The sequence below is a fragment of the Peromyscus maniculatus genome, chromosome 12 (genome assembly GCF_049852395.1).
Source record: "Peromyscus maniculatus bairdii isolate BWxNUB_F1_BW_parent chromosome 12, HU_Pman_BW_mat_3.1, whole genome shotgun sequence".
Classification (NCBI taxonomy): Eukaryota; Metazoa; Chordata; class Mammalia; order Rodentia; family Cricetidae; genus Peromyscus; species Peromyscus maniculatus.
Window position 1 is genome coordinate 12809165 of NC_134863.1, and position 17264 is coordinate 12826428.

A 17264-nucleotide genomic window follows, 5' to 3' on the forward strand; every position below is an offset into this window, starting at 1 on the left:
TTATACTAAGAGATTACTTTAAAGTGTAGAGAGTTTTATTAAGAAATTGCTTTTGAATGTTTTGCTGAAGTTTTTTTTAAGTGTTAATGGTTATATTGAGAATATTGCTTTTAAATGTAGGTTTGTAGGAATTATAATTGTATATAATATTTATGTTAGTTATTATGTTATCCTAAACGGAGAAGTTTGGGTTTTCTTCTAACTAGGCTCGAAATTTAGTTTAAGAAATTATAAACAAAAGGAAATGTTATATTCTCAGGCTATTTAATTTAAAAAATATTTTCTTGTTACTTGAGTGGATTAATGTTATGTTTGTATAGTTCTATTAAGAAATTGCTTTTGAATGTAGCTTTGTAGGAATTGTAATTGTGTATGGTAACTTTTATGATAGAGTTATTAATCTATTGATATTGATACACCAAGTTAGTTCAAGTTCAGGGAGTATTTAAGTTTGATGTGGATGCATCAGAAGTTTATCCTATGTTGTGTTAGTAAGAAATCCAAAGGTTATATTAAGAGATTGCTTTAAAGTGTAAAGAGTTTTATTAAAAAGTTGCTTTTGGATTTTTTGCTAAAGTTTTTTAAGTGTTAATGATTCTATTCAGAGTTTGCTTTTGGATGTAAATTTGAGAGAACTGTAATGATGTATAGCAATACTTATGTTAGAATTATGTTAACCTGCTAATGTTAATGATGAAGCTAAGTGAGTTTTTAAGTTTGATGCACTTGCATCAGGAGTTTGACTTGTTTGATGCAGTTGCATCAAGAGTTTTTTTTTATTTTAAAAGGGTTTGATGCAGCTAAGACTGCTGTAGTCATATTAGACCAATTCCCAAAAGGACATTCCATCTATATCATCTTCTACTCCTTCAGTGGGAGGTGTGACAGATTTGGAGATTGCTGTGAGCTCTTAATAGGAATTTTTTTCTTTTTCTTTTTTTTAAATATTAAGAAGGGGGACCTGTTGGAGCTCATCCAGGTTTTGTGGTGGCTTTATCCAGCAGGTTTGCATAAAGAGGATGATTGGACTATGGGCCTGAGTAGCAGGTGTTTGGAAGTATCTACACTTGGATGTACCTAGCAAGGAGGATCCCTTGGCATTGTCATAAAAAGCCCTTTGGAATAAAGTTCTGGCTTGATGGATTAGGATACAGGCCCTCCCGAGGCTATCCTGTATTTTCTATCTGCTTCTCTCCCCTCTATACTTCTAATATTTCCTGCTGCTCCTACTCAAGAGTACTCTGGGGAAAAGTAGGGGTGGGATGGCTCCCCACAAGCCTGTATGTATATCTATGTATCATGTTCATGAAGTGCCCCTGGAAGCCAAAAGAGAGCATCAGATTCCCTGGAACTAGACTTATCGTAGTTAGCTGCTATGTGGGTGCTGGGAATTGACCCTGGGTCCTCTGCAAAAACAGCCAGTGCTCTTAACCACTGAGCATCTCTCTAGCCCCCAAGAGGTATTATTTTGTATCACTCCCTGCTGTTTCCTGCAAAGCCTGAAATACTTATTTTGTTTCTAGCTAAAGGTGATGAGCCTCTCTGATTTAGAGCATTTCAGTCCTTAACAACCAGCCAGTGGAAACCTAGGAGGAGAGTGGCAGGCAGTTTTTAATGGGTAGTCATGGGAGAGGCATGAATCACATTTGTTCATGTTCTGTGGCTAGAACTTAGTCATAGGGCCACATCTTTCAACAAGGATCTTTAGGATACAGTGTGATTGAGGACTAATCAGATAGCACTTTGCAGCAATCTTTAACATTTATTCAATCTTTTTTCTGTTTTAAATTTTTTATTACTGCATATGTGTGGAGTGTGTGTGCATAGGTCAGAGAACAACTTTGTAAAGTTTGTTTTCTCCCTCCTCCTTCCCATGGGTTGCATAGTTACTTGGCAAAAACCTTAACCTTCAAAGTCATCTTACTGGTTCTTTTCTTTGAGAGGGTCTCACTATGCAGCCCAGCTTGGCCTTGACCATGATCCTCTTTCCTCAGCCTCCTGAAAGTTGAGATTACAGATATCTGCCACTATTAGTGGCCTGGGAATACTCTCAGCTGAATCATTGCAAAAAGGTAGTTTGGGTATAAAAATCTCCAATAGTAAGTTACCTCCTTGGGCCTATGCATGAGTCATTAACCAGACTTACAACACCAGGCATTCACTCCCTCCATTTGGGTAGGCTTCAAATCCAGCATGGAGAAGTTGGTTGTTCCTATAACACTGTGCCATTATTGCACAGGTGGGCACATCTGGCCTGGCAGGTTAGTTTTGATCTTCCAATTGGAAGAGACCATTGGTAACTTTTCTTGCCCAGCTGCCTGCTTCACATCTTGTGGGAACTTTGAAAATTAGCCAACAGGGAAGAAGTAGTTTCCAGCTCAGTTCTAGCTTGCTTTCTTTGAATGTTGCAATCAAGATGCATGGTGTCTTCCATGGAGGCTTCATCCTCTAGTTCTGATGAGTAACTGACAAGAGCCTGTATTGCTCTAAAGGTTTCTGAGTCCTCCCTGATCAGATCCTGTGATGGCTAAAGTTGTATTTTAAAATACTGTGCTTAGGAGATCTTTAAAGCAAAATTGCCTCTAATATGTAAATCCTAATTGACCAAGGACAGATCACTTCCTGGAATCCTGGGGGCTATTTATTATTCATGCAAGATAACAAGTCACACCTTTTCTCTTCTGTAAAAAAGCTTGGTTGCCCCAACTGCACAGGATGTGCTTGATTACACACAGGCAGAAAGAATGTCAGGATGTATGTTTGCCCAATTGGACAAAAGTGGGGAGTATATACCTTTGTGATTTGTGCCTTTATAGGCTCCTGACTAATGTAATTTATATCCATACTATGGCAATCCCGGGTATGAACCTGGCCAGTGTCCATTGTCCTGGCCAGTATTTAATAAAGCCTGCTTCAAATTGGGCTCAAAAATTGTAGTTGTGGTCTTATTCTCATCAGGTGAGATTTACAATCCCATGATGGTGTCCCACACCCAGTACCAGGGTTTATTTAGTGACCCTTTGCTAGGGGCAACAGTATTACCCATGCAGGGTGTCTGCCTGTAATCCCTTTTGCATTTTTTTAATTGGGTTACAAGATAGTGTCTGCACACAGCTTTTTTTTTCGAGACAAGGTTTCTCCGTGTAGCTTTGTAGCTTGTCCTGGATCTTACTCTATAGACCAGGCTGGACTTGAACTCACAGAGATCTGCCTACCTCTGCCTCCTGAGCGCTAGGATTAAAGGTATGCAACACCACTGCCTGGCTTCCACATAGCTTTTTGTACACCCCTTGTTTTGGCTATCACTTACCCCTTGACCCCTTGATTTTCAATCCCCCAGTGTGTCCCCTGCTTAAACCTTTCTGCCCCTAATTGAAGGGTTCACAACACGCCCCCCCCCCCCCCCCGTCGCATTTACCAGGCGGACACTTCTGCCTAGCCAATTCCAGTCAGGCCGGACACCTCCGCCTAGCAAGTTCCGGCGCCTCACACGTGTTCTTGAGACCGGGGGTACCCCCGACCACGGTCTTCATTGGCTACGGTCAGCCCCTATCGCAGGCCTAACTTTTCTAGCCGTCTCCCACGTCTGCAGCCTGACATATTTCTTGCGTTAGGGCCACCACCGTTGGTGCGTCCTGGGAGCCACGTGAGGCCGGCACGTCCATCTCCTTGACGAAGGGGCAAACGTTGTCTGGATTCCCGGGGAATCCTTTCCTCACCGTGGAGGGGGCCCCTGCTTCTGTGGCTGACGAGTCAAGGAGCAGCCTGCGCCCGGTATCCGCCCTTGGCCTTGGGGACGCCTGGGGCCTTGGCTCCGGATCACATTTATTTTTTATTTTTCTGCCTCCGATGCAGACATGGGAAACAAGGCTTCCAACCCTGTTAGTCCTTCCTCTCCATTAGGCTGTCTTGTTGAAGCTTTAAAACCTCTCAGTTTAATGCCTTACGTAAAGATTTCTAAGCTAACTTGTTTATGTTCAAAAAAGTGGCCAAAGTATGTTTTAAAAAATAACAAAGAGCCGCCGAGTGGCTCCTTAGATCCCGATATTTCACGGGAGCTATCCAATCACTGTCGGTGTTCAGGCAAATGGAAAGAGTTGCTTTCTTCTTTCTCAACGCTAAACTGTCTCTTCTCGTTTCCTTCTCTCCTGCTCATATGCTCCTAGCTGTACGTAAACCAGAGGATTCTCTGACTCTGGAATCTCTGACTCTAGATCTTGCTAAGGAACCAATAATTAAAATTCATGTTCCATCCTCTCTCTCTAACAGAACTCTCTCAGATACAAAGTAAGCTGGGTTCTTATACATCTAATTCTGCTTCCTTTATTAAACAGTTTCAATATATAACTCAATCTTATAGTCTCACCTTTCATGATTTCCTGAGGAGCTCAGGTGTGTATGGGAGCAGGCTAGGACTCATACAGACGAAATTCATCAAACTAACCTTTCACATCCCCCAGGAGCTGAAGCGGTTCCTGACCGAGAGCCACACTGGGACTACAACACCCAGAGTGGCTGTCTAGCCAGAGATAGGTTTATTACCTGTCTCCTGACAGGCCTCTGTAAGGCTGCCCTAAAACCAGTAAATAGTTCAGGATAAATACGAAAATCTGTCTCTTGTTCCCCAGACCTACCTGACTAAAACTTAAGCATCTGGAGAGCAAGGCTCCTGACCCCACAGGCAAAAGAGTCACCTGTGGCATTTAAGGTGTGCCAGGGAAGAGATAAAAGCCGGAAAACAAAATTGCCAAGTGCTGGCACTCGCTGACTTCCAAAAGCTGTTGGGTCCCTGTTTTAAATGAGGAAAAGGCCACGGGCTACCGAATGCCCTGCCAGGCCATCAACAGCCTTGTTAAAAGTGCCGCCTAGAAAGACAGAGTCAGCTGACTGCCCCCAGGCACCAAGATGCATGGGTACATCAAGCTAAGACCTCCAACAGACCTAGGCTTGGCTACAGACATGACAGGGAACCCAGAACGCAGCAGGGAAGCGATCCGTTTCTTTCCTTCTGGACACCAGAGCCATTGACTCAGTCCTGGGAGTTTTGGGATGCCACCTCCTTTATTGTCGGGGTTGGGGGACAGCCTTATCTACCTCAGCAGACACCGCCATTTAATTGTATTTTCAGAGGCATCCCTCTCACACATACATTCTTAGTGGTGCCAAGTTGCCCTGTACCTTTAATGGGGAAGGATCTCCTAGCTAAGGTAGGAGCGTCCATTTCTTTTCACTCCACACATTTGCCTCCTCCCAGACACGCCAGCAGCTCTCCGACTTCTCCTAGCCAGTAACTCTACAGACTCCAAATATGCTTTTCATATCCTCCTGTCCCACGCTGCTATTTGGAGGGAGCGTGGACTTCTCACAGCAAAAGGAGGATCCGTGTCTAACTCAGGCCATATAATGGCCATGCTGGAGGCTTCCTACCTCCCCAGGGCTACAGCTCGATTTTACCCATATGGCCACTGTCAGGAAAAGTTAAATATCTCCTCAGACCAGTTCTAACACCAGGTCTTTTTTCCAAGCCTCCAACTGTTCCAGATAGCCTGTTAACTCCTCTTTTATGTCACCTAAGGTCTATTCCATGGAGCTATGCGGACTGCTCACTACCTCAGCCGTGTGACAATCCTTGCCCATCTCCAATACACATTGGGGATCAGGTTCTTCTCTTTCCTCCAGACCAGCGCCCTTTGCCCCTTTCCCCTAAGTGGCAGGGACCCTTCAAGGTAATTCTTGTAACCCCCACAGCTGCTAAACTTGAGGGCTTTCCTCACTGGGTCCACCTGTCTCACCTAAAACCCTTTATCTCACCTCCATCCCAGAAAAATCTCTCTTCATATACAGTGAAACAAACAGGGCCTCTCACTCTCAAGCTCCAGAGGACATCAGGATCCACTGCCTTGTCACCGATTCCAGAGGAATAAGGTATCACCCCTTCCTTTCCCAACCAGGGCCACACAGAGCCGGAGGCAAAAAGAACCATCAAAAATACCTAGGCGGTAAAGAATAATGTAATACAACAATTTATCATTGTTCAATACGCAGCAACTGATCACCTGTGTTTCCTAAGTGCTAACCTAATAAGGGAAACAGGTGCCTTAAATAAACTACCTCCAGCAAGGCTTGCCTAAGGAAAACAGGTGCCTTAAATGAACTACCTCTAATGAGGCTTGTCTCAGATAGAAATTAAGCAGAGTACTAAGACCAGATCTACCTCAGGTAAATGTCACATGCCTCTATCTGGGCAGGCCAAATCTACCTCAGACAAATGCCAACTCCAAAATAAAATAATAATGATTCTTTCTCTCTAAGCTCTCTCTATGTCAACAGTATCTTGTTAAATGGGAGGCCCCCAGCCACAGCACAGGAGGTCCCCAGCAGCAGCATAGATGGACAGCCGCAGAACCAGGAGACGGCAGAACGTCGTTCCAGGACCTCCACCATCATCCCTGGACTTCACAAGATACCCCTCACCCCCCCCCAAGAGCCAACCAACGCCCACTATTCAGCTGGAAGCAGTCTTTGAGAGAAACGTCGCCCCCGTACCCAGTCAACCACAATTTTTTCTTTTTTTAAAAAATAAGAGTCGGGAATGAAGGGTTCACAACACGCCCCCCCAACGGTCGCATTTACCAGGCGGACACTTCCGCCTAGCCAATTCCGGTCAGGCCGGACACCTCCGCCTAGCAAGTTCCGGCCAAGGCATCTCGCGTGACCAGAATCCATGACATTACATGGCAGCGTGCAACGTGACCATGTGATCTACACACACGCGTGGAGTAGTGACGTGACCTGGCCACGCCCCCAGCCGGTTTTAAAAGTGGAGCGCCATGTTTCCCAGTCTCTCTTCACACACGTGTCTCTCCCACAGGCCTGCGCACTCTCTATCCCTTTATCTCTAATAAACTCTTATAAGCGGATTCTGTCGTGTTTCGTGACGTTTCCTTGCAGGGTAAGAACACAACGCAGCTAAATAACTAACACTAATACTCCCCTTTCTTTTTACCTGTGGTTCTGTTTCTCATGCCTGAAGGCACCACCCCTCTGCCCTCCAATGCCCACTTCCTACTTTCCTTTCTTTCACAGCAAAAAAACCAAGAGTCACAATTAGGATTCACATGTGAGAGATACCACGTGGCATGTGTCTTTCTGGAGCTAGGTGATCTCAATAGTACATTTTTTTCTAGTTCCATCAGCTGCAGACTTTATAATTTTTTCTTAACAGCTGTATAAAATTAAGTGTATAGACACTATATTTTCTTTTTATTAAACTTTTTAGTCTTATGTGTTTGTGAGCCTCACATGTGTGGGATTGCCTGAGGAACTGGAGCTGGAGTTACAGGCAGTTTTGAACCATGTGGGTACTGAGAACCAAACCCAGGTCCTCTGGAAGAGCAGTAAGCCCCTTTAATGCTGAACCATAACCCTGGCCCCATGTACCACATTTTCATTATATATTCATCATCTAGGCTGCTTCCATTTCTTAGTTACTGTGAATAGAACAGCAATTGTTAATATTCTGACCCATCCCTTGGGGCCACCCTGGGTCCTGACATAAAAGCCTCATTTTAAGGAAAATCTCCTCCCCCCTTCCTCTCTCTTCTGTTCTCTTTCTCCATTTCCATGATGTGTGCACACCTCAGCTTTCTCTCTTATCTTTCCTCCATTTCCCTCTTTCCTTTCTTTCCATCTATTATAATAAACTCTCCACGCGGATGCAGCGCCTGGGTGTGAATGACTTTCCACGTGCAGCTGCCCCTGCTGCATCTGCCCAGTGTGTTTTCCCTCACATGTGGGATACCCTGGCCTGGCCAGCTGGGAGTTCTCCACTCCTGCAAATTCGTAACAGCAATGAACACAGATGTGCTGCTCAATGCTGTCCTCTAGTACAGCATCACCCTTGCAATCAGGAATGCAGTGCTGGGGTTGCCTGCTCTGGGCATTCGCAAGACCAGTCCTGCTAACAGTCATGGATGGGGGTGGGCTCACAGCGTTCTACCCCTTCCTGCTGAACTATCGGTTATTGATAGATTCTTAAGGAGGGGAAGCTGTTGTCTTCAGTTGTATAGCCACTGCTGAGCCCACCAGGCTACAAAGGAAGCCATGGAAAGTCACATAGGACAAAGCTAACAGATGAGAAGGTGTGGGAGATACGGGGTAGACAAGGGTGTAGGGGAGCTAAGAGGAGATGGAGGTAAAGAGTAATCTGTAAGGATTCTGTAGATGCACAGCTCGAGGGGAGGGGGTCTCCTCTGGCGCCTTATACGTCATCAGCGGGCGACGGCGTCCCAGCCTAAAAGCCAGACATGCACCCCCACGTGCTCGCTCTCTCTCTCTCTCTCTCTCTCTCTCTCTCTCTCTCTCTCTCTCTCTCTCTCTCTCTCACACACACACACACACACACACACACACACACACACACAAACACACACACCCTCTCTGCTCTTGGTCTCTGTCTCTGCTCTGTCTCTGTGCACCCCTCTCCTTCTGTTTCCTCTCTGCCAGGCCTGGATTCTCCTGTCCTATCCCCTCTTCTAATAAAGCCCATTCTAACTCTGGTAACCATGGCTCATGATTCTTCCACCCGTGATTCTTCCACCATCCACCAAACCAGCACCGCCGCTGTAACCAGCGCTGATCTAGTGCCGTATAACCTTTCATAATCTGTAAGCCTTAATTTGTTAATTTAATTAACCTTGATGCATAGCCTTCTTAAGATTTCCTTCTGGCTATGATGGGACACCACGTGTAGCCTTGAGGCAGGGGGAAGGGCTAGGACTTGCCTCTACTGGATGTGCCTCCCCCTGGGAGGCCTTGCCTTCTTGTGGGGGGAGTGGGGGGTTAGTTGGGGGTGAAGGCTGGGGGAATGGGAGGGGGAAGAGCGGGGATCTGATTGGTGTGTAAAATGAAAAAAAATTCTTAATTAAAAAAATGGAGGGAAAAAAAAGATTTCCTTCTGGAACCAAACAAAGAGACCTAAAACTGGGTTGATTTTTGCTTCTGAATTTTTGTTTCACAACTTTTTTGGGGGATTATAGCCCATTAGAAATTTTACCAGGAAAAAATTCAGAACCTGTAGCTATATTAAAGGGTTAAAGGTGTGCATCACCATGCCCGTTTTACATATTTCTAAGCTTCCATCTGTACTGATATTTAAAGAGGGACAATTAGGAGACAGGTGGCCAACTCAGCAGTTCTCAACCTATGGGTCGCAACCCCTGGGGGTTGTTGAAAGACCCTTTCACAGGGGTCACCTAAGACCACTGGAAGACAGATATTTACATTATGATTCATAACAGTAGCAAGATTACAGTTAGGAAGTGGCGATGAGATAATTTTATGGTTGTGCGTTACCACAACATGAAGAACTGCATTAAAGGGTCAGCATTAGGAAGGTGAGAACCGCTGCTCTAGAGGAAGGGAGAGCCTCTGTCCTGAGTTGCCTGACATGTCCTGCCCGGGCATGTAGTTCTACAGATCCGCACAAACTGCCATCCCACGGGGACCCAGCAGAGGCGCACTTCCCACAAGCCCCCAGGCGAGACTGCTGTGCCCGCTGCACACTGACTCACGGAGCTGGGTCCCTCCCAAGAACCAGGTGGACAAGGAGCTGCCCGGGTCCGACTGTCCAACTACTGTCCCCCTAGGCCTCCAGCTGACACCCCCGGGGGACACAAGGCTCAGCAAATAAGACACCAGGACGCCAGGATCTTGTTAGCTTGGATATATTTTTTTTTTCTTTTTTTTGTCACAGAACACTGTTTGCAGTAGAGGAAATCGGCATTGCAGTCTGGTGGTGTCTTGGCTTCTTCACATAACCAGGACGTGGTCATCCTTCAGCGCAAAAGCCCTCATGGCACGTACCCTATTGAAATTCAGGACGGCTCCAATATCATCTGTTTTTCTTTGTCGTTTTTTAAAAATAAACATTTTTAGATTTGTCCACAGAAGGCCACGCAGGCTCTTGGCTAGCGGAAGACAAGTCAGAACAGTCGCTGCACACTTGGGCTGCCGCCTGCTCCAGGCTGGCAGTTGAAATCTTTTTTTTTTTCAACTCATTTTTATTAAAAAAATAAAAAATGCTCCAACTATCAGTTTTACAAAATCTCTAAGGGAAACACAAGAGCAAGGTGCTGAGGTAAAAAACACCTGAGGTAGCTTTATTTGTGTGTTTTTCTCATTTTAAAAAAATCTGTAAATTTAATGCCCTGGGCCAACAACCTCGTATAAATTGCTATTTTCCTGCACTTTAAATTTTTAAAGAAAGAAACAATTTCACTAAATGATGATGGCTTGTATACCAAAATGTAAAAAGACAAAGTACATTCTTTCTTTCTGGAGTTTTCCTTTGTTTGGTTGGCTGGTTGGTTTGGAGGGTTCCCGCTTTCCTCTTCCGAGACGCTGGGGACAAGTGCCATCGACTCTTGTTCGCTTGAGGAACCAAGTGTAAGCTGAAGCTGGTTCGTGTGTTTCACGTTTGTTCCGTTTGTGTGATGTGATAACTCAGAGCACTGCTTTGCCTGGGGGGGGGGTGCATAGATATGGGGCAACAGAAAAGGACGAAGGGGTTCAGAAGGATGGCGGGCAAAGAGGAAGGGACGGGAGGGAGATAAACAGAGAGAGATAGAAATATATAGCAGTATGCAAAAAAAAAAAACAGTTTAAAACCTGTGAAGCGGAGAAAGGGGTGCATGGGATAAACAGGTGACAAGGGCCTAGGGCCCCTCCTCAGGGACGGTATCCCTTCTGTTGATAGACACAGGTGACCCACGACTGCCATTAAGTGTTCCTGACGAGATCTCCCTCCAAGTGAAGTTCGTGTGGGCGGCTCAAAGTTCCTTTCTCTACCAATGGACCTCACCCAAGACTTTATTCTTTGAAGTCTAGAAAAGCCTGCTTTCTCTTCAAAAAGAAAACAAAATTAATAATCGAGTAAAAATTGTAGTTAGTTGAGTTATTTGATATATTATTTCTAAAATATATTAACGCTGCAGGCACCCTGTGTAACCCACAGGCCACACATCTTAACATCTTTCCCCTTCTAGTATGTACAGACATGTACAGAGACAACGCTCCACAGCAAAGAAAAGGCTGCGGATTTCGCTTTGCTTTGAGTCACCTATGTTAGTTCAACTGAAAGGGATAGCGTCCTGGGAGCCGAGGAGGGATCTGAGTGGATGGGCAGTGGATGGCTGGAAGCCTGCAGAAGCCAGGGGAAGCTGGGCGCAGGCCAACTGGTGTTTCTGGGGAACCCGGGCCCTCCCTATGGCCTCCTGGATCCCAGGATGTGCAGGGGTCTGCAGGCCCTGGCTGCCCTGCAGACTTCTCACTCCTCAGGATGGTCTTTGGTTTGCTCCCGATCTGCTGGCTGTTTGGTCTCGTCTCTCTCGGGGGGTTGGGAGGGTTACATTCATCTCTCGTTTGCTGGCGCCTGTGGGGGCCTCACTTGCTGCGCTGTGAGGCGACTCCCTGAGGGTATTTCTGCTCCTGCTGCTTCACCTGCTGTACAATTTCCCTGATCTTGCGTTGCGCAGTCTGCAGCGGAGAGAGGGAGGGAGGGCACAGGGAAGAGACAATCCCAGTTCTGGGGCCCCCACAGGGAAACAGAGGGCTCCGGACTTGGGAAAGGTTGAGTGCTCGGACCAATCTTACTTCCCCCAGGTCCCTTCTGCCCACGCTCAGCCGCCAGGGACAGAAGTTTTCTTCCCTTCACCAAGCCAGCCGGGTGCAAGGTGGGAGGGGGCGGGGAGAGGAGGGTGCACTGGGGTGGGAGCGGGGGGGGGGGGTACCTAGCAGCTCACAGGGAGCAGATGGCCAGGGAGTAGCAGGAGAGGTCAGTGATGGGGTGGAGGCCAAGGGCCCTGCCACGCCCACCTGAGCTCTGGTGTGCCCCTCCCCTCCCCACCCCTTTCCGAAGCACTGGAAAGACCAGGAAAGGGGAGACACTAGCGCCCTGACAAGCCCTGAAGAACAGGAGTTCCAACCCTGAGCCACAGCTTCCCACGGGCTGAACTCTGCCACTGGCCCAGGCAGCAGTCACAGGCAGCTGGCCACCGAGCAGCTGGGAGTCGTTTTCACAGCTGCCCTTCTTCTTTGGCCTCCAGGAGGATCACAGCCGCCCTCTTCTAAAACCCGCCCAGCAAAAAAGCATCAAGACATCGAGGCCACACACTGGGCCACATGTCCCTGCAGCGCTGGCTTCTGTGAGTGCAAGGCAGCAGTGACGTGGAGTTCTGGGGAGACCCGGGAAGAGAGCGGCAGAATACTAGGTCCCTTTCCTTGGTATTCTGAGCCGCCCCTTGGGGACTTCTTGCCCAGTGTCCTGATGTCGTCTTATGTAAAGTCCTCTTTAAGAAAAAACTCCCCCTTCATTGTCTCTCCTGACTCATGCCAGAGGTAGAGTGCACCTCCCTCTTTCGCGCTCTCTCTCTCTCCCCCTTTAATAACAAACTTTCCACGTGGACATCTGTGTCTGGATGCTGAGATTAAACTCTCCACCTCTGCACACATCTGCATGGCCGGTCTCCCTCACCCACCAGGGCACCTTGGCCCAACCCGCCAAGGCCTCCCTCGTCACAACACCTTGGTGAGTAGTCCCTTTCCACAGTGAAACGTGGCCACCTGGCTGCTCTGCTGGGGGCTGGCTGGACATGCGGCTCCTCAGAGGAAGGCTGGGAGAGCAAGCGACGCTAAGCTCCCGACCCCAGCGCATCATGCTAGGAGCCTTGCACCAACCGTTTCCAGTCCCCGAGGTCAGGGGCCAGGGAGGGCTTCCACCGTGCCTGCTGTGTGGTGGTCAGGAGGGGCTTTAAGCACACGGCCACTCGACACAAATACAGTCCGTGAACTAGTGGGAGGAGCTGGGCAGGAGGCAGGGTCCTCACAGACTAGTACCTGGCTGGCGAAAAAGTGTCCGATGATCCTGACGATCACTTCCTCATTTTCATCTGGGGTTTGGTCACGAGGCACGATAACTTCTGCGCTTGTCAAGTTCTGGAGCTCATTGACCTGGAAAGGCAGAGAAGGAAGTGAGTGAGTAACACACACACACACACCCGGCCCCCCAGCCCGCCCACCCCAGTCACCCATGAAGCTGATACTTGGGCTGTGGACGGAGAAGCTAACCGCCCCCCCCCCTTTCCTTCTCCTGCCTCAGCTCCTGTAGGTTTGGCTCCAAAGGGCTGACTGACAGAGAAATGGGGGTGTAGCCCTAACTCCACGAGGCTCTGCCTCTCAGGCTGAATGCTCCCTTTCTGCAGACACTCGTGCGGACTTCTAGTAAGAGCCCAGGTCAGTGGCCCACTTCTGGACCTGCTTCCCTGGCTGCTGTCCAGGAGCTATGGCCTCCTCTCGTCTGACTCAGAATAAACCCACCCACTTCCTTCTCCTCCCTCTCCTCACCCCCCCCCCACCCTCTTCTTTCCTTCCTTTTCCCCTTCTGCTCCCTTTGGGCCAAGGTTGGCCTTGAACTTGCTCTATAGGCGAGGATGACCATGCACTTCTATCCTCCACTCTCCGTTTGGCTGGGTTCTACCTGCCCTGGCCCTTGGCATTGATGCTCAGCTCACAGGCAGGGTGAGGGGCTCAGAGGGGCGGCCACCCACAGCTGGGGAGAGAGAGGATTCAGTGACCGCTTCCGAGACGGTCTCCAACACTTCAAGTCTGTCGAGCGGTCAGTGTGCGTACCTGGGGTTTGGACTGCACTTGTGGATCCTAGCCAACTACATTCTCTTGTGCATGACTCACCACGTCTAGAACCTGCGCTCCCCGACCCCAGTTCCTGCCACTCAACGTCACTTCATCATCACAGGCCCAGAACTGCTCCGGTCACCTCCTCACCAAGTGAGAAAGCCAAATTCTTGTGTCCACAGATAACCTACTGATGTCTAGGGATCAATATTCTTTTCTCCGGGGGGCTGAAGGTTGACCCCAGGGTCCTATACTTGATAAGTGCATGCTCTATCGCTGAATTATGCCTCCAGCTCCGGAATCCAGCTGACGTGTGTTACTGAGACCTTCAGACTGGACACATAAACTACACTTTCTCACCCTATTGCTGAGCTAACTCCCCTAGAGCAGACGGCCAGACTTGAGAAAGAACCGGAAAAGGGATGTGCAGTAGGGAGTGAGAGGCCCCTGGAGACTGTGGTCAAGAGAGAGTACAGGGCAGCTGCAGCCTCCGAACTTGGAAACCAGACAGAGAGGGGGGTCTCCAACGGGTTCTATCTGCTACATGTGGATGTGAGGGTGGGGGCGGGTGGGATGGGAGATGGCCTTCTTGTCTTGGGATATAAACAGGGCTGGGTGGCATAGTGCTCAGGAAGAGGGTGGGCTTGACACCATGGAACTGGGCCCTTAGTGCTAGAGCCCTGCGGATCACCTTTCTGTCCTTGGAATCCCCATGCCTCATGCATCCTGCACGTGCCGGAGCCCAAGCGTGTCAGCCCAAGGCCCTCAGACATGCTGAGAGCGAGCAAAGGAGCGAGTGAGGGTCTGAGGGGAACCGGGCATGGCCAGGGCAGGGAACTCATCCAGGTGAAGGGAGTCGGGAGCCAGCTTACGGTTTTCCCCCCTTTGCCGATCACGCGGCCGGCTGTGGACGAGGGAACACGGATGTGGGCTTCCAGCTTCACCTCTTCTTTGGGGTTAAAGAAGTTTTCTTCCTTCAGCTTCCCAAAGATCCGTCCCTGAGCCTGAGGACAAGATGACTGGTGATCGGGCCACTCGGTCAGTGCTGTGCGGGAACTCGGAGTCCCAGGGACGGGATGTGTGGGCTTCCCTCCAGGCACGGGGCAGCTGCCCACCCGCCTCAGTTCTGCCACCCATCTCAGCCACCACGCTCCACCATCTGTGCACGCTGCCGAGCCTCGTGATCTGCAGGTGACTGCTTCCTCTAAGGAACGTGTGTGTCTAGGCAAGGGCAACCGTGAGCCACCAAGACTGCACCTTGTTTTCATATGCCCAGTGCCTGTAAGTGCGTGATTGGCTGCATTTGTTTAAGGCATTCTTAACCCCCCTCCACTGTATGCTCAGTTCTCTGGTTACTGAAGGAGGCAACAGCATCTGGTAAGTCTCAACACGCCGCTGCTTTTGTGGTGCTGAGAATCAAACTCATGGCCTTGCACGTGCTGGCAAAGTCATCATCTCATCATGTACTTAGTCGTTAGTATGTTGTGGGACCATCGCCACTATCCAGAATATTCTGGATCCATCTCAGGGGTGGGACAAGCCCATAATCCCAACCTTTGGACAGCTGAGGGTAAGAATTGCAGGTTAAGGCCAACCTGAGCAATTTAGTGAGGCCCTGAATCAAAACTGAAAGAAGAGGACTAGGAATGTGGCTCAGTGGCCGAGTGCTTGCCGCCCCCTATGTGTGAGGCTCTGGGCTCAATCCCGAGGACTGCCCGTCACTCTCAACAAGCCTACGTCTTTCTCTATGGTTGGCTACTGGACACATGTACATGGAACCATGGCCTACATGCTCTTATTTCTCTAGGGCCACTCCTCTGTAGCACGCATTGGACAAATCATTCTCTTATGTGGACATACCACATTTTGTTTGTTCAGTGCCAAGCTTCTGGTCCCCTGTGATTTTTCATTGTAAGAGCTGAACTTTTATAAATTAAAGCGCATTTCTGACTTCTTGAAACTCAAGTTTTAACGTTCCTCGAGGAAGGACATCAGACACAAAGCCATGCTCCTCACAAAAGAACTCTCCCCCAATGCTGCTAGAATTCCCTCACAGACTGCCAGAACTTCCACGACAGAGGCTTCTCCTCTGCACCCATGTTAACGCTCTCAGCTGGAGAGGCCCAAGACGGCCGCCCACTCAGAGACATGCTGGAGGCACTGGCCAACTGGGCACCAACGGACACCCTGCCTTTCCATGGAGAGAAGACAGAGCACAGAGGAGAAACGAGGAACCAGGCACAAGTCTGACCCGTGAGCAGCAGAAGTGGAAGTGGACACCAGGCTGGCAAAGCAGCACCTCAACTCCCCTGGGCCGTCTGCCCGGCACCCAGAGCCTGCGGGGCTGGCATGGGCTTTGGTACTGACCTTGAACTGGGCTTCAGGTGGCCCGGTGATGATGACCATCCTTTCACTGACATCCGGACCTTCTGCCGGAGCTATCTGCAGTTTGAGAAAAGGAACGTGCTGATGCCAAAGCTCCTGTGCTTGCTGGAGATCATTAAGAGCATGCCGACACCAGCTGATGACCAGCCTCTGCCGCTGAGCGCCACACATAGTGCCACCTCTGCCCTGGGTCTTAGGAAGTCTGACCGTAATTCTCAGTATCAAATATGGGTCTCTGGCTACCCAGGGCCAGTAGTTACTGCCTGTCCCTGCAGTGAGCACCCTTCCAGAACTTGCCTCTTCCCTCAGCAAAGTCCTAGGAGATACAGGCTCTGCCAACCCCCAGGCCCAGAGGGAAGGAAAGGCTAGTCCACAATGCTGTCCAACTGGTATCTAGCTGCTTCCTGCCATGACGAAAATGGACTAAACCTTTGAACTGTGAGAAAGCCCCCAACCGAATGCTTTCTTTTATAAGAGCTGCCATGGTGGTCATGGTGTCTCTTCACAGCAACAGAACATGTACTGTGACAGGAGTTGGCACCAGGGAGTGACAGGCCTGACCATGCTGCTTGGGGTGGAATGTGGACTTTGGAACTTTGGATTAGGAAAGCAGCTGAATGCTTTAAGCAGGGCTTAAGGAGCCACTATCACTAGGAGCATGACGGCCAGTGTTGAAGGCAATTTGGACTGTGAAGTCCCAGCTCAAGAAGGTTCAGAGGGGAAGGGTATTAGTAAATGGCCTAGAGACCATTCTTGTGATGTTTGGCAAAAAAAAAAAAAAAAAAATGTGGCTGCTTTTTGCTCTTGTCCCCACCCCCCACCCCCCAAAAAAATCTGCCTGAGGCAAAATTGAAGCATTTTGGATTAATGGCACTAGCAGAGATTTCAAGATAGACTAGCACTGACTCTGTTGTCTGGATATTAGTGGTCATTCTCATGCAGATCTATAATGAAAAGGAGCAAGCTGAGAAAGGGAAAATACAAAATGTGCAGTTTGAGGAGAAAAGGAGCACCAGGAAGTGTAATAGAGATAAGTCTGGTACTCAGGGAGATAAAAAGTTTCAAGAAAAGCCTGATGCTCAGTGGAATAAAGGGAGAGGTGACCTCAGGGCAAGATCCCACCCAGCTAAGCTTCCCACTTGTGAAAAGGAATTAAAGAAAAGTTTAGTCATGAAGAAAACCATCAACAA

General features: G+C 48.8%; 1 protein-coding gene across 4 annotated transcripts in view; it reads right to left on the reverse strand.

Annotated features, from left to right (window-relative positions):
* Window positions 1–9709: 9709 nt before the first annotated feature.
* The window catches only part of LOC143268223 (insulin-like growth factor 2 mRNA-binding protein 2), a 79702-nt gene continuing 72147 nt past the window's right edge, over window positions 9710–17264 (reverse strand). For all 4 annotated transcript variants that reach the window (XM_076549367.1, XM_076549369.1, XM_076549368.1 and 1 more), the window contains exons 12-16: window positions 16057–16131; window positions 14562–14693; window positions 12895–13008; window positions 11447–11535; window positions 9710–10520 (exon numbers count right to left, since the gene is read on the reverse strand). In XM_076549367.1, the coding sequence (XP_076405482.1) occupies window positions 10472–10520; window positions 11447–11535; window positions 12895–13008; window positions 14562–14693; window positions 16057–16131 (459 nt within the window). In that variant the 3' untranslated portion in view covers window positions 9710–10471. The remainder of the gene's footprint in view (window positions 10521–11446; window positions 11536–12894; window positions 13009–14561; window positions 14694–16056; window positions 16132–17264) is intronic.